The 25,092-nt window shown below is 37.6% G+C and overlaps 2 protein-coding genes across 2 annotated transcripts; both read right to left on the minus strand.

Annotated features, from left to right (window-relative positions):
- Positions 1-543: 543 nt before the first annotated feature.
- Positions 544-10,251, minus strand: LOC131951054 (uncharacterized). Its single transcript, XM_059313322.1, has 4 exons — positions 10,138-10,251; positions 9,368-9,515; positions 2,615-2,829; positions 544-1,224 (listed from the first exon to the last, which is right to left on the minus strand). The coding sequence occupies exons 2-4, from the start codon at positions 9,509-9,511 to the stop codon at positions 1,194-1,196; spliced, it is 390 nt and encodes a 129-aa protein (XP_059169305.1). The 5' UTR covers positions 9,512-9,515; positions 10,138-10,251; the 3' UTR covers positions 544-1,193.
- A 5,428-nt stretch (positions 10,252-15,679) lies between these two features.
- LOC131951064 (uncharacterized) lies at positions 15,680-23,824 on the minus strand. Its single transcript, XM_059313330.1, has 8 exons — positions 23,800-23,824; positions 23,356-23,480; positions 21,677-21,797; positions 20,900-20,995; positions 18,585-18,982; positions 17,550-17,654; positions 17,368-17,422; positions 15,680-16,664 (listed from the first exon to the last, which is right to left on the minus strand). Exons 2-8 carry the CDS (start codon positions 23,470-23,472, stop codon positions 16,258-16,260), a joined length of 1,299 nt encoding a protein of 432 aa, XP_059169313.1. The 5' UTR covers positions 23,473-23,480; positions 23,800-23,824; the 3' UTR covers positions 15,680-16,257.
- Between the last annotated feature and the right edge of the window lie 1,268 nt (positions 23,825-25,092).

Below are 25,092 nucleotides of genomic sequence, written 5' to 3' on the forward strand. Positions count from 1 at the left end.
GTCTGGGTAGCAATATGGTTACGTTTTAGTATTAATTAAGTGTAATGTATTAGAGGTTAGCACCCCTTAGGTGCAAATGATTAAGAGTTATTTTATTAGGCTTAGTTAAGGCAGTTGATCGGACGTTATGTGGTTATGTTTTAGTCATAGTTAAGTGCAACTGATCAGAAAAATAAATGTAGTGCCGACATTGTTTACATTTGAGTACCACGTATGTCAATCAAACAAAAAGCGTACATTTAGTATTGAAGAATACTATCACACTGATATCCCGTGTTAATATTTTAACGCCAGTCGAGCCCTCAAAATCTTTCGAACCCTGAAGAATTTTACATTTTCATGTAGTACGTCGATGTCTTTTTTTTTCTTCTCTGAAACAACATTCATCCAATGAAACAATCGTCCAATCACATGCTTCTGCGTTCGTGTACGTTCGAGATACATTGTGGCTTATGAATTTGAAGTGATACTCTTTTATTAAAGATAATGTTTTATTATATGCATAAACGCCACAAAGCAAATGAGTTTAGTCATAATCAGCCGACATAACCTACATTCAATAAAGTGCATAACATGCAAATCGAATGCGTAGAATATATTAAAGTGCAACAATGTAATGAATAGTCCTGTTTTGTTTCGCTTTCGTTAAGTTGTGTTCATTTTTTCAGCTTACTTTTTCTGTTATGATTTATTCATTTTTGTTTTTGTTCGGTTTTGCTCAAACATATTGTTGTTTGAAGATTGTACACATAAGAAAAGATTGGGTATTCTGATTACATATGATAAGAATAGGTAAACCGTGCACTTTAAGGACAACAATTAATTAAAATAAGAACTTCAAGCCGGAGACAGTTTTATTTTTAAGCATTCTGTATTGTATTATAGACACAAGAAGCATAGTTTTAATGTGTCGTTTTTTTTAAAAAAAGCAAACTAATTAAGACAAAACGGTAATATTAAATATCACAGGAGTTCAAGTAGTACCACTAAAGAACCAAAAAAAAAATACCAAAGTGTATAAAAAAATTACATGCTATTTTACATCAAACACACTAAAATACAATTGCTATCTATTTTAAGAAAGTGTAATCGTGTTTCTTTGAATATTAATTATTTTATTGGAATCATCGTGATAAACATCTGGTCAATAGGTCTGTCCAACAACCATGCTCTGCACGGAGGGCATGATGCACTTATGCGGGCACTACTACCTCAACCACATACCTGCAAGTAAAAAAAAATATATATAAACGTCAAATAAAGTATACAATGTATTACTCATCAAGCATAAATTAGCAATTTATGACTCAGCAAGAAAATACGTATCAAATGTTTTAGAAAAATGATACATATATTTTAAAGTATAATTATTGTTTTTTTTTTGCTTTACAATAAAAATAAAAGTATCCTTAAAGTTCTTTCTGCATATAAACCAGGACACATAAATGGTGTATAATTGTCAAATGTTTAGGTTTTTTTTTTTTTACATAGACTAGTATTATTTTTCTAGTACTTTTAGAGTTTAGTACAAAATTATATTAGTTCATGGTTTTGGGACAAAGGTTGGTGTTAATGCTATTTGTAATTTAGATAAGTGCCCAAATTTAGTTAAGTGCCCACATTTAGATAAGTGCCCAAATGTAGATAAGTGCCCAAATTAGACTGCAGTTTGCGTATTGTCCAGTATTAGGGTTGTGGTATTAGCATATGGCTGATTTTAGTGCAATCAACGGTACCAGAGTTTCTTCCAGACATCTCTTCGGGGGGCTCTGCCCCACCCCTCCGAAGAAAGTTTACGCCCACCCCCCTCCAGGACATGGAATTTATATTGAAAACATATACTTTTACCAGTGTCTCTCCCCCCCCCCCCCCCCCCACGGATAATGCCCCCCCCCCCCCCTCTATTCCCTGGTGGAAAAAGTCTGGAATAACCACTGAATAATGGAAACAGATGGGATAGGGTCTTCTATAAGTGATGCCGAAAACTGAGAAAGAAAGGGGGGAGGTGATCTGACACGTTTTATTTTTACATGTTAAGTAGGCGAGTAGAAAGAGCAATAATTAAGTGTAAAGTATTTTATATTTTGTATTTTATTTTAAAAGAATAATATGTTTAAATGCACCATAATTTACCCTAGAATTATGGTTGTTTTTGAAAGGGGCGAAAATGTGTGCCGTTCTTTTTGAATAGCTTTCTGTGACAAAGTGAGTCGAAAGCATGAGCATGAATTAAAAACTGGCTTAATATATGTGATAATTTTAAGGTTTAAATTTAGGGTTGAAGGTAAGGAATGTGAACTAAGTTTAGATTAGACATATTAGCAAAGTTTTAAAATGTCAATCTCTCTGAATGAATGTAGGCTTTTTTTCAGACATTTTTGTCCGGTGAGTGCCTTTGATACTACTAGATGAAAAGGGTGGTCTTATAATTTCCGATGTGGTCGGAAAATGGTTAAAGAATATATATTCCAAATAATGTTTTTCCAATTTTATATCTGGGGCGGGGGAGGGGGCATCGGACTTGCCCTGTGGGAGAGGGGTTGCATTGCCCTAGGAAATAATGCCTCGCTGGAATCAACACAGGTGAAAAAAAAAAACTGAAATCTCCGCCCACCTGACAAATTCCGACTCCGTGTCCACGCCGTCCTTGTTGTAGTCGAGGACGGCGAAGGACTTGTCCATCTCGGACTGGTCAAACTTGCCGTCGTGGTTCGTGTCGCCGATGGGGAACCAGGCCTCCACGTACTGGACCAGGTCCGGGGACAGCGAGCCGATGAAGTTCTTCTGTTCCTGCAGGGAGAGCCCGAGGTCGTGGTTCTCGTCGAAGTTCTAGGGAAGGGGGTCAGAGGTTAGGTGAAAGGTCATAGTTATCTGGTAATGGTTGTGGTTATTGGATAGAGGTTATGTTTTTACGTTAGGGGTTATGGCTGTAGGTTGGAGGATACGTATTTAGGTTAAAGGTTAAGGCTATAGGTTAGAGGATACGTATTTAGGTTATAGGTTAAGGCTATAGGTTAGAAGCTACGTGTTTAGGTTAAAGGTTATGGCTATAGGTTAGAGGCTAGGTATTTAGGCTAGAAGTTATGGCTATAGGTTAGGCGTTATGGTTTTTTTTATTAAAGGTTGCAGCTTTAGGTTAGCGGTTATGGTTATAGGGTAGAGGCTACGGTTATACATATAGGGTAGGGGATATGACTAGATGTTACACGTTATGACTTTAGGATAGAGGCTATGGAGCAGGTTAAAGGTTTTGGAGTAGGTTAAATGTTAAGGAGTTGGTTAGGGGTTAGAGGTTAGAGGTTATGGAGTAGGTTAGAGGTTATGGAGTAGGTTAGTAGTTATGGAGTAGGTTAGAGGTTATGGAGTAGGTTAGAGGTTATGGAGTAGGTTAGTAGTTATGGAGTAGGTTAGAGGTTATGGAGTAGGTTAGAGGTTATGGAGTAGGTTAGAGGTTATGGAGTAGGTTAGAGGTTATGGAGTAGGTTAGAGGTTATGGAGTAGGTTAGAGGTTATGGCTTTGGTTATGTTTATAAAGGAATAGGTTATGGTTAGAGGTTAGAAGCTTTCGCCTTAGGTTATGAAGTAGGTTAAAGGTTATAAATTTGGGTTAGGGGTTATGGTTATATAGTAGATGCTATGGCTTTAGTTAGTAGTTATGGTTTTAGGTTAAAGATTATGTTTATAGGGTAGAGGTTATGGTTAGATGTTTAGGTTATAGCTTTAAGTTAGAGGTAATGTTTTAGGATAGAGGTTTTGGCTTTGGGTTAGAAGTTTTGGTTATAGAGTAGAGGTTAGAGTTTTAGGTTAGAGTTTTTGGCTTTGGGTTAGAGGTAAAAGTTTTAGGTTTCAAGTTAGAGGTAATGTTTTAGGTTAGAGGATTTGGCTTTGGGTTAGAGGTAAAAGTTTTAGGTTTCAAGTTAGAGGTAATGTTTTAGGTTAGAGGTTTTGGCTTTGGGTTAGAGGTAAAAGTTTTAGGTTTCAAGTTAGAGGTAATGTTTTAGGTTAGAGGTTTTGGCTTTGGGTTAGAGGTAAAAGTTTTAGGTTTTAGGTTAAATGTTATAACGCTTGAGTGCATTAGTACGTAAAAGCATGTCATGACAATGTTTGATGCACTTTTTATACCCATTCCTGCGTACATTCAGCCGTACAATTATAAACCTTGCACATCATAACGCGAACATCAACTCAATTAAGTCGGCTACAAGTCCAACAATGAGTACACGATCAAATATACACAGACGTCACACATTTTTCACTGTAGTATTTTTACAGTAGGCTATACATGATTTACATCATGCCTATGTACGTTCTCATTCACATAATTCACGTCAACACGGATTTAGTTTTGTGCAGGTTGTGTTGTGTTTTAGTAGAAGTTAGTGTAGTTTGTTAGAGGTATTGTTATATTCTTATTTGTGTGCAATTAAACAATGATTGTTTTATAATTCTAAGTTTTGTGCTATTGATTAGAAGTTATGTTTGTTAGAGGTTTTGTAATATTCTTAATTTTGTGCAATTAAACAATGGTTGTTTTATAATTCTAAGTTTTTTGCTAATGATTAGAAGTTATGTTTTATTGATAATCTTATGCGATTCAATAGAGGTAGTGTTTTAGTCACAGTGTTGCGAATTGCTTTGAATAGTGACTTTGTTTTAGGCGTATCTTTTCAAAACTAGGCATGCTGCCCAGCTTCGCTTAGGCTTTCGAAAACATTGAGAATTTGAATGCTTAATTAATTCGCCCGAAGGTCGGTCTACGACCTCAAGAGTTATGAAGAGGTTCCTCCGTGGACATTTTTTTTCGATTTATAGCTCATATAAGGTACCGGTCAGTCGAGGTCAGTTTTGACCCCCACATCGTAGACTTTTCGGCCAACCGGCCCCCGTGTTCTGTCGCACCAAGGCAAGATCATGCCAAATTTGAAGCGCCTGCGGCGCCGGGAAGTGCCCTATCGGACACCCGACAATCTAGAATCTAGATCTAGATCTAGATTCCTAAAAGAATTTTTTTTTAAGTTTAGCCCGAGCATAATAAAAAAGAATACATTAACCAAGTTGACTTGCTGTGTCTCGAACCCGCACCACCTGCGTGGTTTAATGTACACTAACATCTCCGCTATTTAGGCACCTTATAAAATACGGAGAATGAAACACGTATTTTAAAATCTTAACTTACACGAATATGCCTATTCTTTCAAATTATTTTTTTATCCCAAATTAGCCAGTTCATAACAAAGATTTTGTATAAAATAAATAAGTCTTGAAATAGTTTAGTCCTAATATAGAAATTTATTTTTGGAATAGATTTTAGAGAAGTTAGAGTCTAAATCTAGATCTTAGCGTCTACGTCTAGATTATAGATCTAGTTATTGCGTAGATTTAGATTTAGTCTAGATCTAGAATCTCTAGATCTAGAATCCAAATAAATAAAATAAATTTTATGAGTTTAGGCCGGAAAAACTGTATTGTATACATTTCATAGTGTACGTAGATCTAAATCAAATTTGAATGAAATAGTTCATTTCTTTTTATTCAAAACACAGCAGATGACGTCATTAGTTAATGTATAAGCAATAGCGACGTCACAGTTTTATGCGTTCTTTTTCACATGTATTAATGCTTTTCCGGTTGCTTAAATAATACTGTTTCTCTACATTCGAATACGCCTTTAATTTTTATTTTTCTTCTTTAAGTAAAATTGTGGTTATACATTTAAAACATCTAACATATTATTTTCAACAAAAGTCCGTAAAAAGTTCTCGATATATCGCTGCCGATTCTGACGTGATGTCCGGCGAAAAATTTTTGCGGACAGAGAAAGAGAGAGAGAGAGAGAAGAGCGCACATGGCCTTTTATAAATTAGGACTAGATAAATGGCCCGTTGAGGAAGGGTACAACGGGCGCTAGGCTGATAGTGCTGTCTCTTTTCTCTAAACTAAAACCAACCCACCCCCCACACACCACCCCCACCCCACCCCCCACCCCCACACACCACCCCCCACCACACACCACCCCCACCCCAACCCCTCACCCCCACACACCACCCCCTCCACACACCGCCCCCCCCCCACCCCCCACCCCCCCCCCCCCCCCAAAAAAAACATGTCTACCGTCCCATTCAACGAAATATAATTATATACTTTTTCCAGTGTCCGCCCCCTCCCAGAATATTCTACCCCCGCCCCCGAAAATTTCAAGTACCCCCACCCCTCTCCGGGGAGGAAAAAGTCTGAAAGAAACACTGAAACCAACCCACCCCCCCACACACCACCCCCCACCCCCCCACACACCACCCCCCCCCACCCCTCCACCCCTCCCCCCCCCCAACCCCCCCAAAAAAAAAAACATGTCTACCTTCCCATTGCAAGAAAACCACTTTTTAGATTAGACACATTAATTAGGCTGTAATTTTATTATAGAGTATCGATGAGGAAATTTCTTTTGAGTTGGGGAGGGGGGGGGGGGGGGCTCAGACGTTCTTACGCGGGGGGTGGGGCTTCGCCCCTACCCGAAGAATTGTATGCAAGAAACTCTTCACGCAAACCATTTAGATTAGACAACATTTCCTTTTTTTCAATGTTTACGCGATAATCAATGACGTCATTTTACTGTGTGCACTCTCTGGTTTGAGATTATGTTCTACTCTACGCTAAATGTGTCGACGTCATATTTCGTTTTTCGAATTACTGTGCATGTTTTTATTTTGCTTGTGTTTTCTCTAGAGCGTTCTTGTCAGACAGAGCGTTCTTGACAGACAGCGAAACTATTATTATAGACTAGATAAATGGCCCGTTGAGGAAGGGTACAACGGGCGCTAGGCTGATAGTGCTGTCTCTTTTCTCTTAACTAAAACCATCCCACCCCCCCCCCACACACCCCCACCCCCCCACCCCACACACACCACCCCCCACCCCCCACCCCCCACCCCCACACACACCTCCACCCCCCACACACCACCCACCCCCACCACCACCACCCCACCCCCCACACACCTCCCCCCACCCATTCCCACCCACCCACCCCCACCCCCCAAAAAAACATGTCTACCGTCCCATTCAACGAAATATAATTATATACTTTTTCCAGTGTCCGCCCCCTTCCCGAAAATTCTACCCCCGCCCCCGAAAACCTCAAGTACCCCCTGCCCCTCTCCGGGGAGGAAAAAGTCTGAAAGAAACACTGGTGTCGCGCTTAGCCACTACGCGAAGAATTGCATTAAAGAAATTGCGAGAAAACCACTTTTTAGATTAGACACATTAATTAGGTGGTAATTTTATTATAGAGTATCGATGAGGAAACCACCCCACCCCACCCCCCCCACCCCCACACACACACCTCCACACACCACCCACCCCCACACACACCACCCCCACCCCCACCCCCCACACACCACCCGCCACCCCCCCCCCACACCACCCCCCACCCCCCCCCACACACCACCCCCCACCCCCCCCCCACCACCCCCCCCCCCCCGCCACCCCCCACCTCCCACCCCCCACCCCCCACTCCCAAAAAAATCATGTCTACCGTCCCATTCAACGAAATATAATTATATACTTTTTCCAGTGTCCGCCCCCTCCCAGAAAATTCTACCCCCGCCCCCGAAAATTTCAAGTACCCCCCACCCCTCTCCGGGGAGGAAAAAGTCTGAAAGAAACACTGAAACCAACCCACCCCCCACACACCACCCCCCACCACCCCCCCACACACCACCCCCACCCCCCCCCCACACACACCACCCCCACCCCCCCACACACACCACCACCCCCCCCCCCCACCCCTCCACCACCCCCACCCCCAAAAAAAACATGTCTACCGTCCCATTCAACGAAATATAATTATATACTTTTTCCAGTGTCCGCCCCCTCCCAGAAAATTATACCCCCGCCCCCGAAAATTTCAAGTACCCCCACCCCTCTCCGGGGAGGAAAAAGTCTGAAAGAAACACTGAAACCAACCCACCCCCCCACACACCACCCCCCCCACCCCCACACACCACCCCCCCCCCCACACACACACACACCCCCCCCCCCCACCCCTCCACCCCCCCCACACCCCCCCCCCCCCCCCCACCCCTCCACCCCCCCCCCCCCCCCCCCCCCAAAAAAAAACATGTCTACCGTCCCATTGCAAGAAAACCACTTTTTAGATTAGACACATTAATTAGGCGGTAATTTTATTATAGAGTATCGATGAAGAAATTTCTTTTGAGTTGGGGAGGGGGGGGGGCTCAGACGTTCTTACGCGGGGGGTGGGGCTTCGCCCCTACCCGAAGAATTGTATGCAAGAAACTCTTCACGCAAACCATTTAGATTAGACAACATTTCCTTTTTTTCAATGTTTACGCGATAATCAATGACGTCATATTACTGTGTGCACTCTCTGGTTTGAGATTATGTTCTACTCTACGCTAAATGTGTCGACGTCATATTTCGTTTTTCGAATTACTGTGCATGTTTTTATTTTGCTTGTGTTTTCTCTAGAGCGTTCTTGTCAGACAGAGCGTTCTTGACAGACAGCGAAACTATTATTATAGATTGAATAGTGGTTATGGTTTAATATTTTATGTACTAAAAAAAGGTATTTGTTAGTGATGTTATAATGTGTAAATAAAAAATGATTGTCGAATTGACTGTTTGATTTCAACTAAAATATATTGTGTGTTTTACGATCGTACATTTATAATCAGTAGTTTGGCGGACCCAGTGGTGAGGTTGAGAATTTTCTGGAATTTTATTATATAACACTAAGGGGGTGGCAACTTTCGATATAGACATGATTTTTAATCAATTTTTAATTACTTAAAATTTTTAAATAGAATCTCGATGAAAAAAAGAATTGCACACCACGTGAACAGCAAACATTGGTTGTATAATAGTGAGAAGTAATAGTACTTCATAAATTCATATGCGTTTTTTTTTTTTTTGAGAAGTCGGAAATAGCGTTGTACTACTTCCGGTAAACGGAAATTACTCAGAATTTCACAGAAGGCAGAGAATTAGATCTTTTATTTATATGTGAAATATCGTCTATCTGAAACAGTACTCAAGTTATATGATTTTGAAAAATCTTCCATTTCCGGTTACCGGAAATCGCTGAAAAATTGATACAGAACTACACATTTGATATAATACTTATATATGGAACTTCATAAAGCTAGCTGTAAAGGTACTCAAGTTATCGTGTTCACAGACACACACACACACACACACACAGAGAGATACGGACAATATTGCAAAATTACGTTTTCCGACTCGGGGAGGTGTAAAACGTCGAGATTTTATTAATTGCACGATTACAATACTTCCACTATACTTGCTCTCACTTTTTCCCGTATAAGAGAAAATAAAAAAAAGAAGTTCTCACCTTCACGTAATCGAAAAACTCTTTCCTCGTCAGCTCTCCGTCACCGTCTGCGTCCATTTTCTGGAACATGTGTTTCGCATTCTCTACCACCCCGGCGTAGGTCAGGGTCGGGAGGATGAGTACAAGGGCATAAATAGAAGACATGTTGCTGTAAAGATAAAAATAAACGTCAGCAAGCTTGGTACAGTTTTTTCCGGGCAGATGAGGCTCGATAGCTGGGAACAGCTATCTATCCAACGTATAAAAAAACTGCTGCCTTGTTATTTGTTATTGGTTGGACAAAGGCCATGGAAACTAATCAAAAAAGTAAAGCAGGCTGAAATCGGAGTCAATGGCCTCAGTGGCGCATAACAAGTTGCCACGGAATACTTCATTAAGTTGGACGGAATCCCTTCTTACTCTATGCCTTCTTCTTCGTTCTTAATTCAAGTATGAACTCTATTTCATGTGCCCTACGGATCTTTAGGTCTAAAAACGGATTTTGATCTACTTTTTAAAATCAGAATTATACAAAGAAATACCGATTCACTAAGTAGAAAGGTGGTACTAGTAAACTCACAGTAAACTATGCCTTTTTCTCCGTTCTTAATTCTAATTAACTTCTAGTTGTTTAAAACGTAACATTTTCAATTTACATTCATGTGTTTATTTTATAGAATATAAACTAGTAGTCCAAAACTTTATCATATTTTTTTCTGAATTTTCATCTTTACCTTACAAATTTATTATAAATCTTATTAACACATTATCACACGGACAGAATATCTTACAAAGTATATGCTCTAGACTGAAATCCCGTTTGGGACTTTGGTGTAAAGATGTGAGTAAAAACTGCAAACGAAATGACTAGCCTTGCAGTCTTAAAGTGCTCTAACTTCGTATTAACCTCCCAACAGTGTTTTATAACTCTGAATCATCCCCTTATTTATACACCAGATACATGCCACAGGGATCAACATCTCATGGATTTAGATTAACATAGCAGCTAATTATTGGCGGTTCTCAAAACTGCTACGCCTATACTCTTATGTGAGCAGTAAATCTAGCATGGGTGTGTTTGGAATATCGTGATCACTCAGTCCTGTTTACAAGCTCAAGTTTAACTTGATTTTTCTGTTGAGCTGCTTAACACAATCACACACACACAAACACACACACACACACACACACACACACACACACACACACATATATATATATATATATATATATATATATATATATATATTGTATATATATACAATCTTTAATTGTTTGTAGTCTATTTCTATTAAAGGGTGTTCCTACTGGCTCCAATTTTTTTTTACTTAACATCGAGACAATGCTTGAAAAGTCTTTAAATAATATTAGATTTTTTATATTTAAATATACTTGTTTTAATTTAATTTTTTCTATTTTTAGTGAGAAAAAAATATGGTTATTATAAGCGTTTGGATTTATTTTTTTATTTTACAATATTTATTATTAACTTAACTCGTTGTCATGGTTTTTGACCGTTATGGGCTGAAACTTACGAACGAAACCTCTTTAATTTTTTACAGAACAGATTCTTAAAAATTTAAGATGTAGATAAAAATCAAATTATAATGCTTTGACAGTAAAATATATTGAATAAATTATTATTTTTTAAAATCAATTAAAATTTCCTGTTTAAAAAACTAAGTTTTGAAGATTTTATAAACACATTTTTTAACTTAAAAAGAAATTAAAATTAAATCATTATAAGCTTTTAAAGCACAAAAAAAAAGAAGATGAAAAATACGATTTTCTTCAACTATTAAATGTTGTTATTTTTACTTATAAATTAAATTATGTTTTTACAAGCTTTTATTTAACTCACTTCCTCTGTCGTAAGTCGTCAGTCGACAGTCTGTCGTCAGTCTAGACGGAAACGCAGGAGTGAAAATTCGGACAGTTCTACTTGACCGATACGATTCACAGTTGGCACGTGGGTCAAGACATGAAGACAATGCAATCTGAAACTAAATTTGACTTAATTGGATGCCTAATTGATTTTTTATGAATTAATTAAAATTTGGACCGAATTAGTAGGCATGTCTAGCCAACCACACCACACGCGTCATCAATAGCTGCGCCATCACGACCACGTAATGGCTGCGTTCAAAAACCATTGCGCGCCTACTGAACGTGATATTCAGTAGGCGCGCAATGGTTTTTAGTCATGTAACTCTATTGTAGATAAAACATGTAAAGTACTGAAAAAAAAATTCATAAAAAACGTTTTAATAACAAGCTTTTATGTAATGATGCACTAAAAAGTAGAAAATAAATTATAGACTACTATTTAAATAACTATAAAGAAAAGCGTGGGTGTCTTCCTTAACATTAGTAAAGGTATCCAATAGATACTAAAGTGACCCACGCTTTTCTTTATAGTTATTTAAATAGTAGTCTATAATTTATTTTCTACTTTTTAGTGCATCATTACATAAAAGCTTGTTATTAAAACGTTTTTTATGAATTTTTTTTCTACGTAACATTTCATTATTATAAACAAATTACAATTTTAGTTTTTAATAATAAAGTTTAATTGGTATTCAGATATTAAAAAATAAATTATATTTTAGCTACGTTTATAAACCGGATGGTTTTAAAATTAGAATAGATTTTTAATAACTATTTCATTATTTTCAAATGTAAAATTTATTTCAAACGCAAAATAATCAGTTTTTATTTCTTTATTTTTGTAACCGCGGTACATTCTCGAAAAGACCCACCCCTCTTGACAAACTCTTTTTTTGTTTATTGGTTGTTTTTTTTTTTTTTTTTTACTTTGAAAAACAACCACGAAAAAAAAAACGGTTTTGAGCCATATTTCACGTAGAGACTACAAATTGTGTGCCCCGCTGGACCAACCCCCCCCCCCCACCCTCCACCCCACCCCACTCTCCCATTTGATTAGTGAACGTGTTGGCTGTCAGCTCTTGGAAGGTCTTGATGCCATAGAACGGACGTGTAATTTGTAAGCACATGACAAGCCGAGTGAGTACATCAATGCGCTGAAGGAACTTTAAACTTGACACGATCATCCTATTCTTGTCACCATTCTGAAAAAAAACTCACATTCAAAAACTCTTAGAATCATCCAAATGATCACTTTGTGAATTCATCGCTTTGTAAATTCATCACTTTTTGAATTGATAATTTTCAATTGCTTATCACGGTGAAGGTGAAAAGAATTTTAGCGACCTATTTTTGTGATGGGGAGCATTAAATAGGCTTTTCAATTATTTTTTTATTGTAGTTAGCAATGGCCTATATGACAATAAAATGGAGGTAACATTCGCGCCAAAGGGATAATAACTTTGATGTCATAGTTGTATAATTCGTGGAGTGCTCAATTTGTTTTACTATCGTTGCATTTCTGTCTTAGTTGTTGGATAATATTTGTCCAGAGGTTATAACAGGATGAAGGACAGATAATAGCTTAAATGCTGTTTGTCCGAAGGCCAATTTTCCTAGTTGACATTATCTTTAATGGGACAAATGCTTGGACAGACGTTTTCCGAAATTAGAAAATTTCCACACAAAAAATAATATACCACGACGTTAATATTCGTGGTAAAGTGTTCGACTACTAAGCCCAAAGTTTCGAGTTCAGATCGCTGGCTCAAGTCCATAGGTCGTCCCTGAGTCCACCCAGCTCTTATGGGTACCTGTCTAACGTTAGGGAAAGTAAAAGCGACTGAGCATATTTCTGACCATGCCGAGGTCAACGAATCAGGTAAACTCTACTTTAACTGCCCTATAGACCATTTGGTTTGACATGTATTGAAAAATGTAATTACTTTTTAAAAAACTTACAAATGGGGTATTTTACTTTAATACAAATGTTACAAAAATACAATTAATTTAATAAACTTACATATGGATTCTCCACACACACCCCTCCCCTCCCCACTTTAAAACGTCAGTCGCTTTAACATCTGGATTTAATGTCACTTTTTCGTGACTACCCTACTTCCCCCCCCCCCCCCTCCACCTTCAACCCACACACCCCCACCTCGTCCTCTTAACTAAGTATCTGTATAATTTTCCCAACCTGTGTAAAATTAGTAATCACATGTCAGAACTCCCGCTTAGCAATGCATACGTTTTCATTTCTCCAAACGGGCTGGTTGAAGATCTTTTTGTCAGGTGACAGCTTTGTGTAAAAATAGTAATCACGTGTCAGAACTCTCCGCCTGCTCACTGCATAATTTCTCCAACATAAACAGGACAAGCGGCTCAGCGCTTTTTGAAACCACAGCATCAGCTGTCTCTTCAAAACAGCAACGTCATCGGTCGTAATCCCGTCGTGTTAACTGTCCTTTTGAGACGGATTAGTGTCACTCGTTAATCTCATCGCTATAGTACAGTACATTTGTAGTAAGCAGACATGGCGTTTTTGTGGGTGACTAAGTTAGAAGGGTTTAGTTACATGCAAATTTGAAAGGGGTCGTCCAGAAACTATGTTATACTTGTAAGGGGTCATTGGGGGTATTGAATTTTGTAATGATGTTGGTCAGTAGGTGTGGGGGTTCTGACATTTTATATGTGGGTCAATAGGGGTTCGGACTTTTGTAATGATGTGAGTCTATGGTGGTTCGGACTTTTGTAATGATGTGAGTCTATGGTGGTTCGGACTTTTGTAATGATGTGAGTCTATGGTGGTTCGGACTTTTGTAATGATGTGAGTCTATGGTGGTTTGGACTTTTGTAATGATGTGAGTCTATGGTGGTTCGGACTTTTGTAATGATGTGAGTCTATGGTGGTTTGGACTTTTGTAATGTTGTGAGTCTATGGTGGTTCGGACTTTTGTAATGATGTGAGTCTATGGTGGTTTGGACTTTTGTAATGATGTGAGTCTATAGTGGTTCGGACTTTTGTAATGATGTGAGTCTATAGTGGTTCCGACTTTTGTAATGATGTGAGTCTATGAGGGTGTGGGTTCAAACTTTTGTAATGATGTTTGTAAATGGGTGTGGGGGTTCTGACTTCATTAATGATGTGCTACAGTAATTTTAATTTAAAAAGTGGTAATGGCTAATGTACAAAATTGAATGATAGCAGATAGTTTATGTTCACAATCCTGCACCTAGATTTTCCCATTACCACCAGACCACACCCTCTTTAGGATGCTGTCATTAAACCAAATTGTCATCAAAACAAATGTCATTTAACTACGGAACATGATATGGGACGACGTTGTCGGACTGTAGAATGCTAACGTGAACGAATCCGATTGACGTCACAGAGACCACCCAGCTCTGATAGGTACTGACCCATACCATTACAATGGACCGCTGGCTGGATCGGAAAAGGATACTTTCTTACTTCACATATTACAAGTATTTATGGATTACAATGATATAGTTCCATGAAAATGGACGATCAAAACTCTCTATTTGGGGTGTTTCTAATTCAACAATTCTTCTCTTGTGTATTGTTTGTGCCGGCTAGACAGACCAAGCGCCCGAGCAGTGTTTCTTCCAGACTTTTTTCTATATAAATTCCATTTCGTTCGGGGGGGTGGGGGGTAGACTTTTTTGAGATGCTGGAAGAAACTCTACGCCCGAGAGCGGTCAGCAGGCCACAATGCCAGTGGTATATCATTCACAGAACTAAATGTGACACTAGGTATTTATCTGAGTGAGCTCTACTTTAACTTGAGGGTCGATGTACTAGCGTTTGGGGAGAGTTAAGGCTGGTGTGCATGTTCTATGTAATGCAGCATTTATTTTGTTGAGGGTGGGGGGAGGGGTTCGTCTATAAACGACGCCACACTTATCTGACAACACGCTTTACTATTTCAACTCAAGCTTGGCCGTTATTTTAACACTTTTTGTGTTAATAGCAAAAAAAAAAGTGATCATTATACACAATGTTAATCGAGCTCAGTAATTGTTCTTTCAAAAGGGGTGGTTATTGTTTTTTTTTTTTAATTTGTTTTAAAATAATATTTTGAGAAAGGTTAGTTAATAGGCTGAAGGGCAACGTTGTTTTACAAGTTCTCTCTTACTTATTCCCCCCCCCCAAATCCCCGTAGACTGCACGGGGTTGGGGGGGGTAGAAGTCTGATACCTTTTCAAATACTTAAATAGTATTGTGTTTGTTGAATGCAATCTTAACCAAAATGGAAAATTGGTTTAAAATGTATAGGCCTACACACAAGATGTTATAGAATGTAGTATTTTTATTTCTTATGTACATCAACAGTAATCAAATTTTATTCCATTGAACAGATTGAACTAGAACTCACAGATGTTAATTTGTGTGTTGGATTTTAGAATCGATGAATGTAATGGAGTTTAGCTTTTTGTGTCTATATTTTATAATTGTGCCAATGTCTGCTAATTTTACCGTTTAAAACATGAAACACTTGTGTCTGTGATTATACTGAATGGGATGTCAATATTGTAGGACATTATTTTTATTCATCTTGTTGTTGATATATGCAAATTTTACAGTTCGATACGAAATACTCATGTAAGAGATTATATTGAATTTGAATGGGATGTCAACATTGTTATACATATTTTTATTCATCTAGGTGTTTTTTATTCATGCAAATTTTACATTTTAAAACATGAAAAATTCGTGTCAGTCATTATATTAATTGGGATGTCAACATTGTAGGACATTAGTTTTATTCATCGTGTTGTTGATACATGCAAATTTTACAGTTTAAAACATGAAAATTTGTGTCAGTCATTATATTAAATGGGATGTCAACATTGTAGGACATTAGTTTTATTCATCGTGTTGCTGATACAGGGAAATTTTACAGTTTAAAACATGAAAAATTTGTGTCAGTCATTATATTAAATGGGATGTCAACATTGTAGGACATTAGTTTTATTCATCGTGTTGTTGATACATGCAAATTTTACAGTTTAAAACATGAAAAATGTGTATGAGTGATTACATCGCCTGGGCTGTTGGGATTATTGTACTTCAACACTAGAGTGTCACCAGCTTTCATGTGGACTACAGCAGACGTTGTCTCCAGTGAATCGGCTACTGACGTCACCATGTAACCGGCCTCGTTTTCAGTAGCACCGGATGTATGGATCAGCTCCATGCGGATCTCGTCTGCTTCTTCCTGTTGAGTGCTAAAAATAGCAACATAGAGTCCACCTGCAGGGGCTGTGAACTCTCCAGTTGTCGAATTAAAATGGCCGCCAGCATTGCATCTGACGTCATCATATTTCTGCACGATACATCCTTTGAGATTCGTGTATAGTGTTGCCACATTTCTTGACGCAGAGAATCCAACAAATGAGCTTGAAGAACCTGGAAAATATTTGGTTGATGGAAATTACATACGTCTGAAAAATATCATAAAAAACTCCCCTCCTTCCCCCCCCCCCCCCACCCCGCCCCTCTTGCTTCACACTGCTTACATTTTAATTCCACATAAATCTTGATTAAAAATGGGATATAAATGATAAAATCAGCTTACAATTTTACCTGCCCTAAGCAATTGTACTCTTATTATATAGAGGAAAAGTGAGGCAAGTGTGGGGGGGGGGGGGGGGGGGGGGCTTTTCTTCATTTTTTCAGGCGTAAGTAAGAAGTGTATATTTTTCCTATTCTTTTAGTTATTAATATGTAATTCTACATACATCTTGATTAAAAAACGTGATATAATTGCTAAAGTCAACTTTTGCCGTTAATTTATTATATAGCTTCAAGAGGAAGGTGAAGGGGTGGGGCATTTTTTTTTCCATTTTTTAAGCGTGTGTAAGAAGTGTATATTATTTCCTATCCTTTTAGTTAATAATATGTCCTGTTAGAATAGTTGAGTGAATAAGTTCAACTTTGGTGTTTACTATTGTGCTTTCTTCTAATTTTAAAGACTGTTTCTAATAATTACGATACACGCGATTTTCAATTAAATGGCGCTCACATTACAAAAATAAAAACAAAAGTATATCTCTTTTAGTGTAAAAACAGTCTAATATATATATGAGTTTGTAAATAAATTTTAACGTACCATTTTCTTGAAACGTGGATGTTCGCTTAGCAATATCTTCTTTAATATTTTGAAGCTTTTGGGGGGAAAAAAATTAAGGTAATTTTTTAAATATGTCTAGGTAATTTTTTTTTAATAAATATGTTAAGCTGAAAGTATTTGGCTACTTGGCTTTAGTACTTTTTGTTTTTAAAAAAAATCACCTGGTTTATGTAATGTTCTCTCGACGCAAAGTTCTGTCTACAAATGTTGTTGAGTTTATCCAAAGGCAGTAGTTTTCGCTGTATCACCGAGCAAAGCATAACTTGCTGCATACAAAAATAAAAGCAAGAAAAAAAACACATACATTTTTATTTTTTTAAAAAAAACACGATTTTCAATATTACTTGTTTATATATCAAAATGTAAATTTTAAAAAGTTTAACGAATAATTGTAGCTGATGGTTGAAAATATTTACATTCAAATTTCAATGCGTATGTGGCATTAAAAAATATACGATTACATAAACAGTCGTAATTCAATTATGAGCACTGATGTAGTTTGTCACTTTAAGTCATTCTTAAAATTAATTAATTTACATAATCTTTTTTCCTATATAATAGCACAATTTGGTGGAACTACTGAAATATGATAACTAAAATTGTATTTTAGAAATGGTAAGTATAAAAAATGTAAAACAAAACGGTTAAAAACGGGAGATGTAAAAATTAAGCTGAATATACAGAAAAATGCGGTCCCACTTGCATTAAAGAACCAATTTTATTTGATTAGGTTTGGTAGGAATATAGTTCTTAGAAACACGACATGGAAAAATAGAATATTACTAAACTTACAACAATACACTTTATTTATAAAACTTATTGTGGGTAAGTATATTTAAAATTCTAATTATAAATTCATAACTGTAGCACAGAGGTGTAGCGACCCTTGCCGGCGCCCGCTGATAAATTTCGATTTTCAATTTTCACTCCCCTTCCCCCAAACTTTCAATTTGCATCTCCCAACTTTCAATTTGCACCCCCCCCCCTCCTTAAAACTATCAATTTGAACCCCCCCTAATTATTTTTATATTTATGATGCAAAACTGCAGCTAAAATGATATTTTAATTTGTTTTTCCAACCCATTTTGACGCCCCCTAGGGTCGGCGCCCGGGTATGTGCGTATGTACCCCCCCCCCCCCTCGCTACGCCTCTGCTGTAGCATTAAAGATTGTTTCACTTCATTGACGTGATTTACCTTTTCAGACAATTCTTGTATACACTCGTCTCTGCCTTTTAGGTTGTTAATCTCTGTATCTATTCTGCCGATATTGCTCTTACATTCATTACACTCTTGTATACAGCTTTCAAGTTTCCTGTCCGTAGTGTTCAACTTTTTCTGCATAGTTTCCATTGTACCACGAATCTCCTGCATTTCATTTTCCACCTCACTCATTTTCCGGTTAAAGTTTTTATTAAAAGTTTTTTGTTTCTTTGAAAGTTTGTCTATTTTTAGCTGTGACGCTTCTTGTTGTTTGGTCAAATTTTCAATTATGTTGGCGTCAACTGACTTTTGCTCTCTGTTGTGTTTTTGAAGTAACGACACCGATGTTTCCAAAGAGTCGAGTCGTGTTAGTATACGGGAAAAGTTGGTATCTACAAAAATAGAAGTAATATCATAAATTATGACAATAATAATAACAACAACAACAATAATTATTATTATTATCAGTAGTATCAGTAGTATTAGTAGCAGTAGCAATAGTAGTAGTAGTTGTAGTAGTAGTAGTAGCAGCAGTAGTAGTAGTAGTAATAGTAGTAGTAGTAGTAAAAGTGGTAGTTGCAGTAATAGTATTAGTAGTAATAGTAGTAGTAGTTGTAGTAGTAGTAGTAATAGTAGTAGTAGTAGTAGTAGTAGTAGTAGTAGTAGTAGAAGTAGTAGTAGTAGTAGTAGTAGTAGAAGTAGTAGAAGTAGTAGTAATTGTTGTAGTTGTTTTTGTGGTAGTACTAGTAGTTTTATTATATAAGCCATCACGTTACGATTAGTATATTTTCAAGTAAGCAATTTTTAAAGGAATTGTTAATTTATTTTTTACGAGCCGACCCGCTGCGTATCATACACGCCGCTATTTAGTTGTTTTTTTTTCTACTTTTCAGTAATTTATAATTTGTGAATTCGACAGTACCAATGCTGCCACTGAAAATATTTGCTTAAAAACACTAAACCCCCCTCCCCCCCCCCCCCCCCCCCCACGTGAAAGCAGCCTCCTCTTAGTTACCTCCTCTAAGTTTAAAATCGTTTCAAACTAAATTATCTGCCCCTAATAGCCGTCACCAATCCCGTCTCTATGATTGTAAAATGTAAACAGCGTGACCACGGCTCACCAGACAATGTGGGGGTGGGGTGGGGGTGGTAGTGATAGTGATAGAGAGAAAGAGAGGGGACTGCAAGGAGGCGCTTGCAGCTTGTGTTCTAACGGCTCCCAGAAGAGAATTATATATATAGATAGTACAAATCATATTTAAAACAGACATGTTTATTATCGAAGACTAGAATAACTTTTCAGGAGTTAGCCCTGTCTTGTATTAACACCTAAACGCAGTTTTGATAACTCGTATAAATTAAGAAAGAAATTATATGAATATCTTTAGTGATTACAAGTAAAATAAATTCTTTTACAATTAGATCTTTCTGAACCACTCAGAAACAGACGAACGTGTCTTGGTTTCTTTAAATTAACAAATTAACTGATCATTATCGATAACGACGTCATGCGTTGTTTTTTTAAACGACTCCCTTGATCACGGTATGTGAAGGGATGGTGTGATCAGCACTATGAATTTACTCTAGCGAACGTGAGTTAGGTATCCATAGGAGCTGGATGCACTCAGGGACGTCCAAAAGTCATAAGTCCGAACTGAGATCCGAACCCGAGACCTTCGGGCTAGCAATCGAGCGAGTTTCAACATTACTTTTTTTAAGTATTGTCGCACTGTATGAGCCCACGTCCTCCCCCGAGTCACATGTCGTCAAAGTCCCATCCAGTATTTCTTCCAGACTTTTTTCTCCGGGGGGCACTTGATATTTTCGGGGGGGGGGGGGGGGGACACTGGTAAAAGTATATGTTTTCTATATAAATTCCATTTCGTTCTGGGGGTGGGGGGCGGTAGACTTTCTTCGGGGGGTAGGACTCCCCCGAAGAGATGCCTGGAAGAAACTCTTGTCCCAACTAGGATCGCAACTTAGTTAACAGACGACTCCTAAATCTTGCAAGTGAAGAGTGCAACTTTTGTTAACAGACGACCCCTAAATCTTGCGAAATGTAGGATCGCGACTTTTGATAATAGACAACCCCTAAATATTGCGCAGTCGAGGATCCCTACTTTGTTAATAGACGACATTTAAATTTTGCGAAATGTAGTATCAAGACTTAGTTAATAGACGACCTCTAAATCATCCGAAGTGTAAGAGTGCAACGTTTTTTAATAAACGACCCCTAAATCTTGCAAAGTGAATAAAAATACGCCCTTACATGTGTCTTGCGATATTTAAACCTAGAAATTAAACAGTACCGTTGCTGGCTGTGTATATGTGTTGCTGTACTTGTGAGTTTTCACCTTCGCTGTGCTCTGCCTGTTCTTGTAGATGCTGCTGTTCTGAGCTCATACCTGTGTTATATTAAAAATGTCAACGAAAACACAAACATCTAGTGGGCCAGTTAAGAAAATAATACAGTTGATTTAATGTTGTTTTATTCAAAATGAAAAACATTTGCTTAGTTGACACAAGCCTACTTATTAAAATGTCGGCAGAATTTTTTAGGTAAACTTCCCTTTTCAGACATAACGATCGGTATCGCAGATGAAGTAGAGTTAGTATTTTTCCTCAGAACATGGGGAATGGTATGGTCAGCACTATTCCCAACAACCTTTACTTTCCCCAACACAGGTCAGGTACCCATCAGAGATCGGTGGACTCAGAAATGTCTTGCAAGGTCCAGATCGTGATTCGAACCCGAGACTTCTGGGTAAGCATTCGAACGCTCAAACGTCATTAATTTATGGTAGAAGACACCAAGAAGATAGGAGACACATGGGGACAGTTGGAGAGAGACGCCTGGAAAGCTCTTGTCAGCGGCCTATGTCCCATGAGGGGCGACAGACCAACCTAACCTATGTGCTTCTAAATCCCGAAGAATTTATTTATCATATTGATATTTTTTTTTAATTTAATTAAAAAGGCGCAACAAACGAAAAAGTAATGCGGCTGCTAAAAAAAGCTGCCCGCGAAACTTTTTTTCTAATTTTAGTAACAGTGACGTAACACTCAGTCCAGACGTATTTGTCTACCTTCCATAACCTCTGTGCTATAGAGGACAGACGTGTTGGCAGAGGTTATCAATGACACGATGTCATTAAATGTCATGTCATCTTTGATTTGTTCCATCCATTCTCTGGTTCTAGCTGTCACCTGTTTGTTAAAGAAAAATTACCTTAATTGCTGTCACATCTTTGGCATTGTTACATGTTGTTTTCATAAAATAATTAAAGTAGTAAAGAAATATTGAGATTTTTTTTAAACGAAATAAGGAGAAAATGTTCAATAAAACAAAATAAAATCAATAAAACTTATTCTTTATGGTTAAAATTCATTTAATATGTTTGACTGACTAAAAATTTGAAAACAAAACAATGTGATATAATGGGTCGTCCATAAATGACGTCACACTCGTAGGGAGTGGAGGGAGGTCCGTTATTTTGTGACGGTGTGTGCTGAGGGGAGGGGGGGGGGGGGGTTCAGAAGGTGTGATGTCACATTTTTGCATTATAAAAAGCAATGTTACAAAACTAATTTTAGCCGTTATTTCGCATTCTCGAAAACTGTTTTAATAAATTGTAATAGGAATTGATCAAAATAGTCTATGTTGACGAAGTTGAGACAAGATTTTGGGAAAATATCGATGTTTTAAGAAAAATGCAACAGAAGGCTTTGTAGGCTGAAGTGTGACGTTCTTTTAGGGGGGGGGGGGTGGCTTTTTGTGACGATGTGTGACGGATGGGAAGGGGGGGGGGAGGTAAAAATCGTCAAAAAGAGCGTGACGTCATTTTTGGATGACCCGTAACGGTTTGGCTATCGTGCTCTGAACTCAATAGCTTTGGCAGCTGAAAAGTGGAGCCTGGTCTGGTAGCAAAGGGCCATTGTCTATGTAACTCGCTTCCGTGTTGTTAAAAAAATTCTCCATTCTAAATCTACATCATGCTGCGGTCTATTTTTTTTTCTTTCTTTATGGCTCAGGAAGTGCCTCCTAATAGCAAACTCCGACTAACTGGCTTGGATATCAGTTCGATTACCGTGTATCGGTCGTTTCTGTCCTTCGATTGAGGTCTACGACCTGGCCGAAAATTGTTGATGAAAAAGGCAGTGGCGTAGCGAGGTCGGGTGTCACCCGGTGCGGCACTTAATGGTGTCACCCCCCCCCCCCTTCCCCCCAGAGGCGTAGCGACCCTTCCCGAGGACAAACTTTCAATTTTCGATTTGCACCCACCCCTCAAACTTTCGAATTGCACCTCTTAAAACACTATTTAACACTCGAATTAATCACTTACTTAAGTGGAATTATTATTTTTCTCCATATATTTTGCTATTTTTTGCCCCTAAATGGTGTCACCCGGTGCAGTCCGCCCCCCCCCCCCCCCCCCTCAAAACCTGCTTAGTCGACTTTTTTTAAAAAAATGAGTTATCCCCCTTGGCTCTTCTATTAAGGATCAACCCACAGCTTTTTTTTTTTTTTTTTTTGGCAATCAAAACCTACTAAGTTGGCTAATTTCCCTTGTTAAAAATACGATCCACTTGCAAAACATGCTGTGTTTTCTTAACTTTCACTTTCAATTCCTATGAAGTAACTAGCCAATTTTATGCTGTTTTCTTTTAATATTTGTTTACGTTCAATAAAGAATGTGTTCCGAAAGACTTTCGAAAGAATAATATAAAGATTTGAGTCTATAAATTAAGTTTCATCTTTTTTTACCTTATTGATATTTGCATTGATTAGATTGTGTAACTGTACTGTTTGTTTCTCTAAGCATTCAAGCATAGAGTTCAGTTGTTTCTTGTAGATCTCTTTGCTGGGTTTGTACGTTGCCATTGTTTGTCCTAAAAATATAAAATTTGTAAAAAAAAAAAAAAAAAAAAGAAAGCTAATTTTTAGCAATGTACGGCTTGGTCAAGTGATAGAGTGCAAGAGTGCTTGCCCTTCGATCTAAGATAAAAGCTCGTATTTTAGACGTTCTCTGTTCACCCAGCTCACAAGCGTACATCGGCTGTGAATGGTCTTCCCAGAACTACGTATAGCCTTCAGAAGACTATTCGTAGTGAACAGTGTTTCTTTAGACTTTTTTCTCCGGGTGATGGGGAGGAGGGACTAAATTACCCAGATTAACAATATAACTATAATACGCTTTTATACGCCTACCTGAGAAATGGCTGACCCGTACAAAATGTAGCCTAATGTACTAATGTAGGCCTGTATGATGGGATCATTACTGTGCTTAAAAGGATACAAATATCGAAGCAATAAATTATGATTTCACATTTTTACATCTAATACATACCTGATTCCGCTTTGTTGTGCCCTAAACTTTTTATAACACCTAAACATGAAAAAAAATGTTTATATTAAAAATTGAAAGCTGTTTGCCGTCATATACTTTGCTATTATAATATCGGGATTTCCCGATTGTTTATTTTTGCAGAACGGGAAAACCAGCAAAACGATAGTGTCGTTACTTTATAGTTAATAGGCGAAATATTTATTTCGTCTTGAACGGAGTTTCATCCAGGCATCTGTTCGAGTAGGCAGACCCCACCCCCTGAACAAAATAGAATTTATACAGAAAACATACTTTTACCAGCGCGCCAAGCCCCCGAAGAATGTAGTCCGCCCATGCCCCCACCTGCGCGGATTTACATACGTTTAGCCATATATATTTATGTGCCATATATATATATATGTATATATATATATATAGGCCTATATATACATATAACTTATTATATATATATAAGTGTAGGCCTATATATCGATGGTCTCGGTCGCAAACCGTCTAACTCAAAAAAAATTCGATTTTCTTTTTTTTACATAAATCAAAAGCCAGTATAATTCCCCATAATACCTGAAAATATTAGAGAAATCTGTAGAATGATTATCGAGATATAATCATTTGAACAAACCGCCAATTATTTCAAGCGCTAAAAATCTCGGCGCAAAACGAATATCGCTATATTTGTCAGTACACTTTTGATCGGGAACGCAGTCGCACGCCGCAATCACACCATTTTACAGCACAGCAGTCACAGTTCTTATAGGTAAGGATATTTGATAAATTATGTTCAGCTATTCTATCACATTTTATCATTTTAAAGAATTATAAACAAATAGTATTTGTTTAATATAGCCTATTTCCAGATTTTCAATAACCAAACTGATTTGTTTACAATTTTTTGGCAAACACAATGCTTTGAAACTAGATCTTCATTCTAGAATCTAAATATCAATCAAAACAATATTATTCGAATTATATTTCCACAAGATTGTGCAATAAATTTAATTATTGTTAATTCACTACTAGCTTTAGATTGAAGGTTTAGCTACGTGTTAAGAAATGTTTATATGGTAGGTTACAAAATGTTTTGCGTACATTTTCAACGACATGGTTAGTTGTCTTTAGTAAATGCTTTTATTATTAATTTTTTCAAAAGACAAGCC

Source organism: Physella acuta, unplaced genomic scaffold (assembly GCF_028476545.2).
Source record: "Physella acuta isolate Inbredline_101_S28 unplaced genomic scaffold, ASM2847654v3 ptg000795l, whole genome shotgun sequence".
NCBI classification, from domain to species: Eukaryota; Metazoa; Mollusca; class Gastropoda; family Physidae; genus Physella; species Physella acuta.

Coding starts and splice junctions, on each gene's coding strand:
- LOC131951054 (XM_059313322.1), bottom strand. CDS start 9,511: ATGTCTTCTATTTATGCCCTTGTACTCATCCTCCCGACCCTGACCTAC. Junction 2,830..9,367: donor AGTTTTTCGATTACGTGAAG/GTGAGAACTTCT, acceptor CCCCTTCCCTAG/AACTTCGACGAGAACCACGA. Junction 1,225..2,614: donor ACGGAGTCGGAATTTGTCAG/GTGGGCGGAGAT, acceptor TTTTACTTGCAG/GTATGTGGTTGAGGTAGTAG.
- LOC131951064 (XM_059313330.1), bottom strand. CDS start 23,472: ATGGCAACGTACAAACCCAGCAAAGAGATCTACAAGAAACAACTGAAC. Junction 20,996..21,676: donor TAGCACAGAGGTTATGGAAG/GTAGACAAATAC, acceptor AATATAACACAG/GTATGAGCTCAGAACAGCAG. Junction 17,655..18,584: donor TACAAGAATTGTCTGAAAAG/GTAAATCACGTC, acceptor TTTTGTATGCAG/CAAGTTATGCTTTGCTCGGT.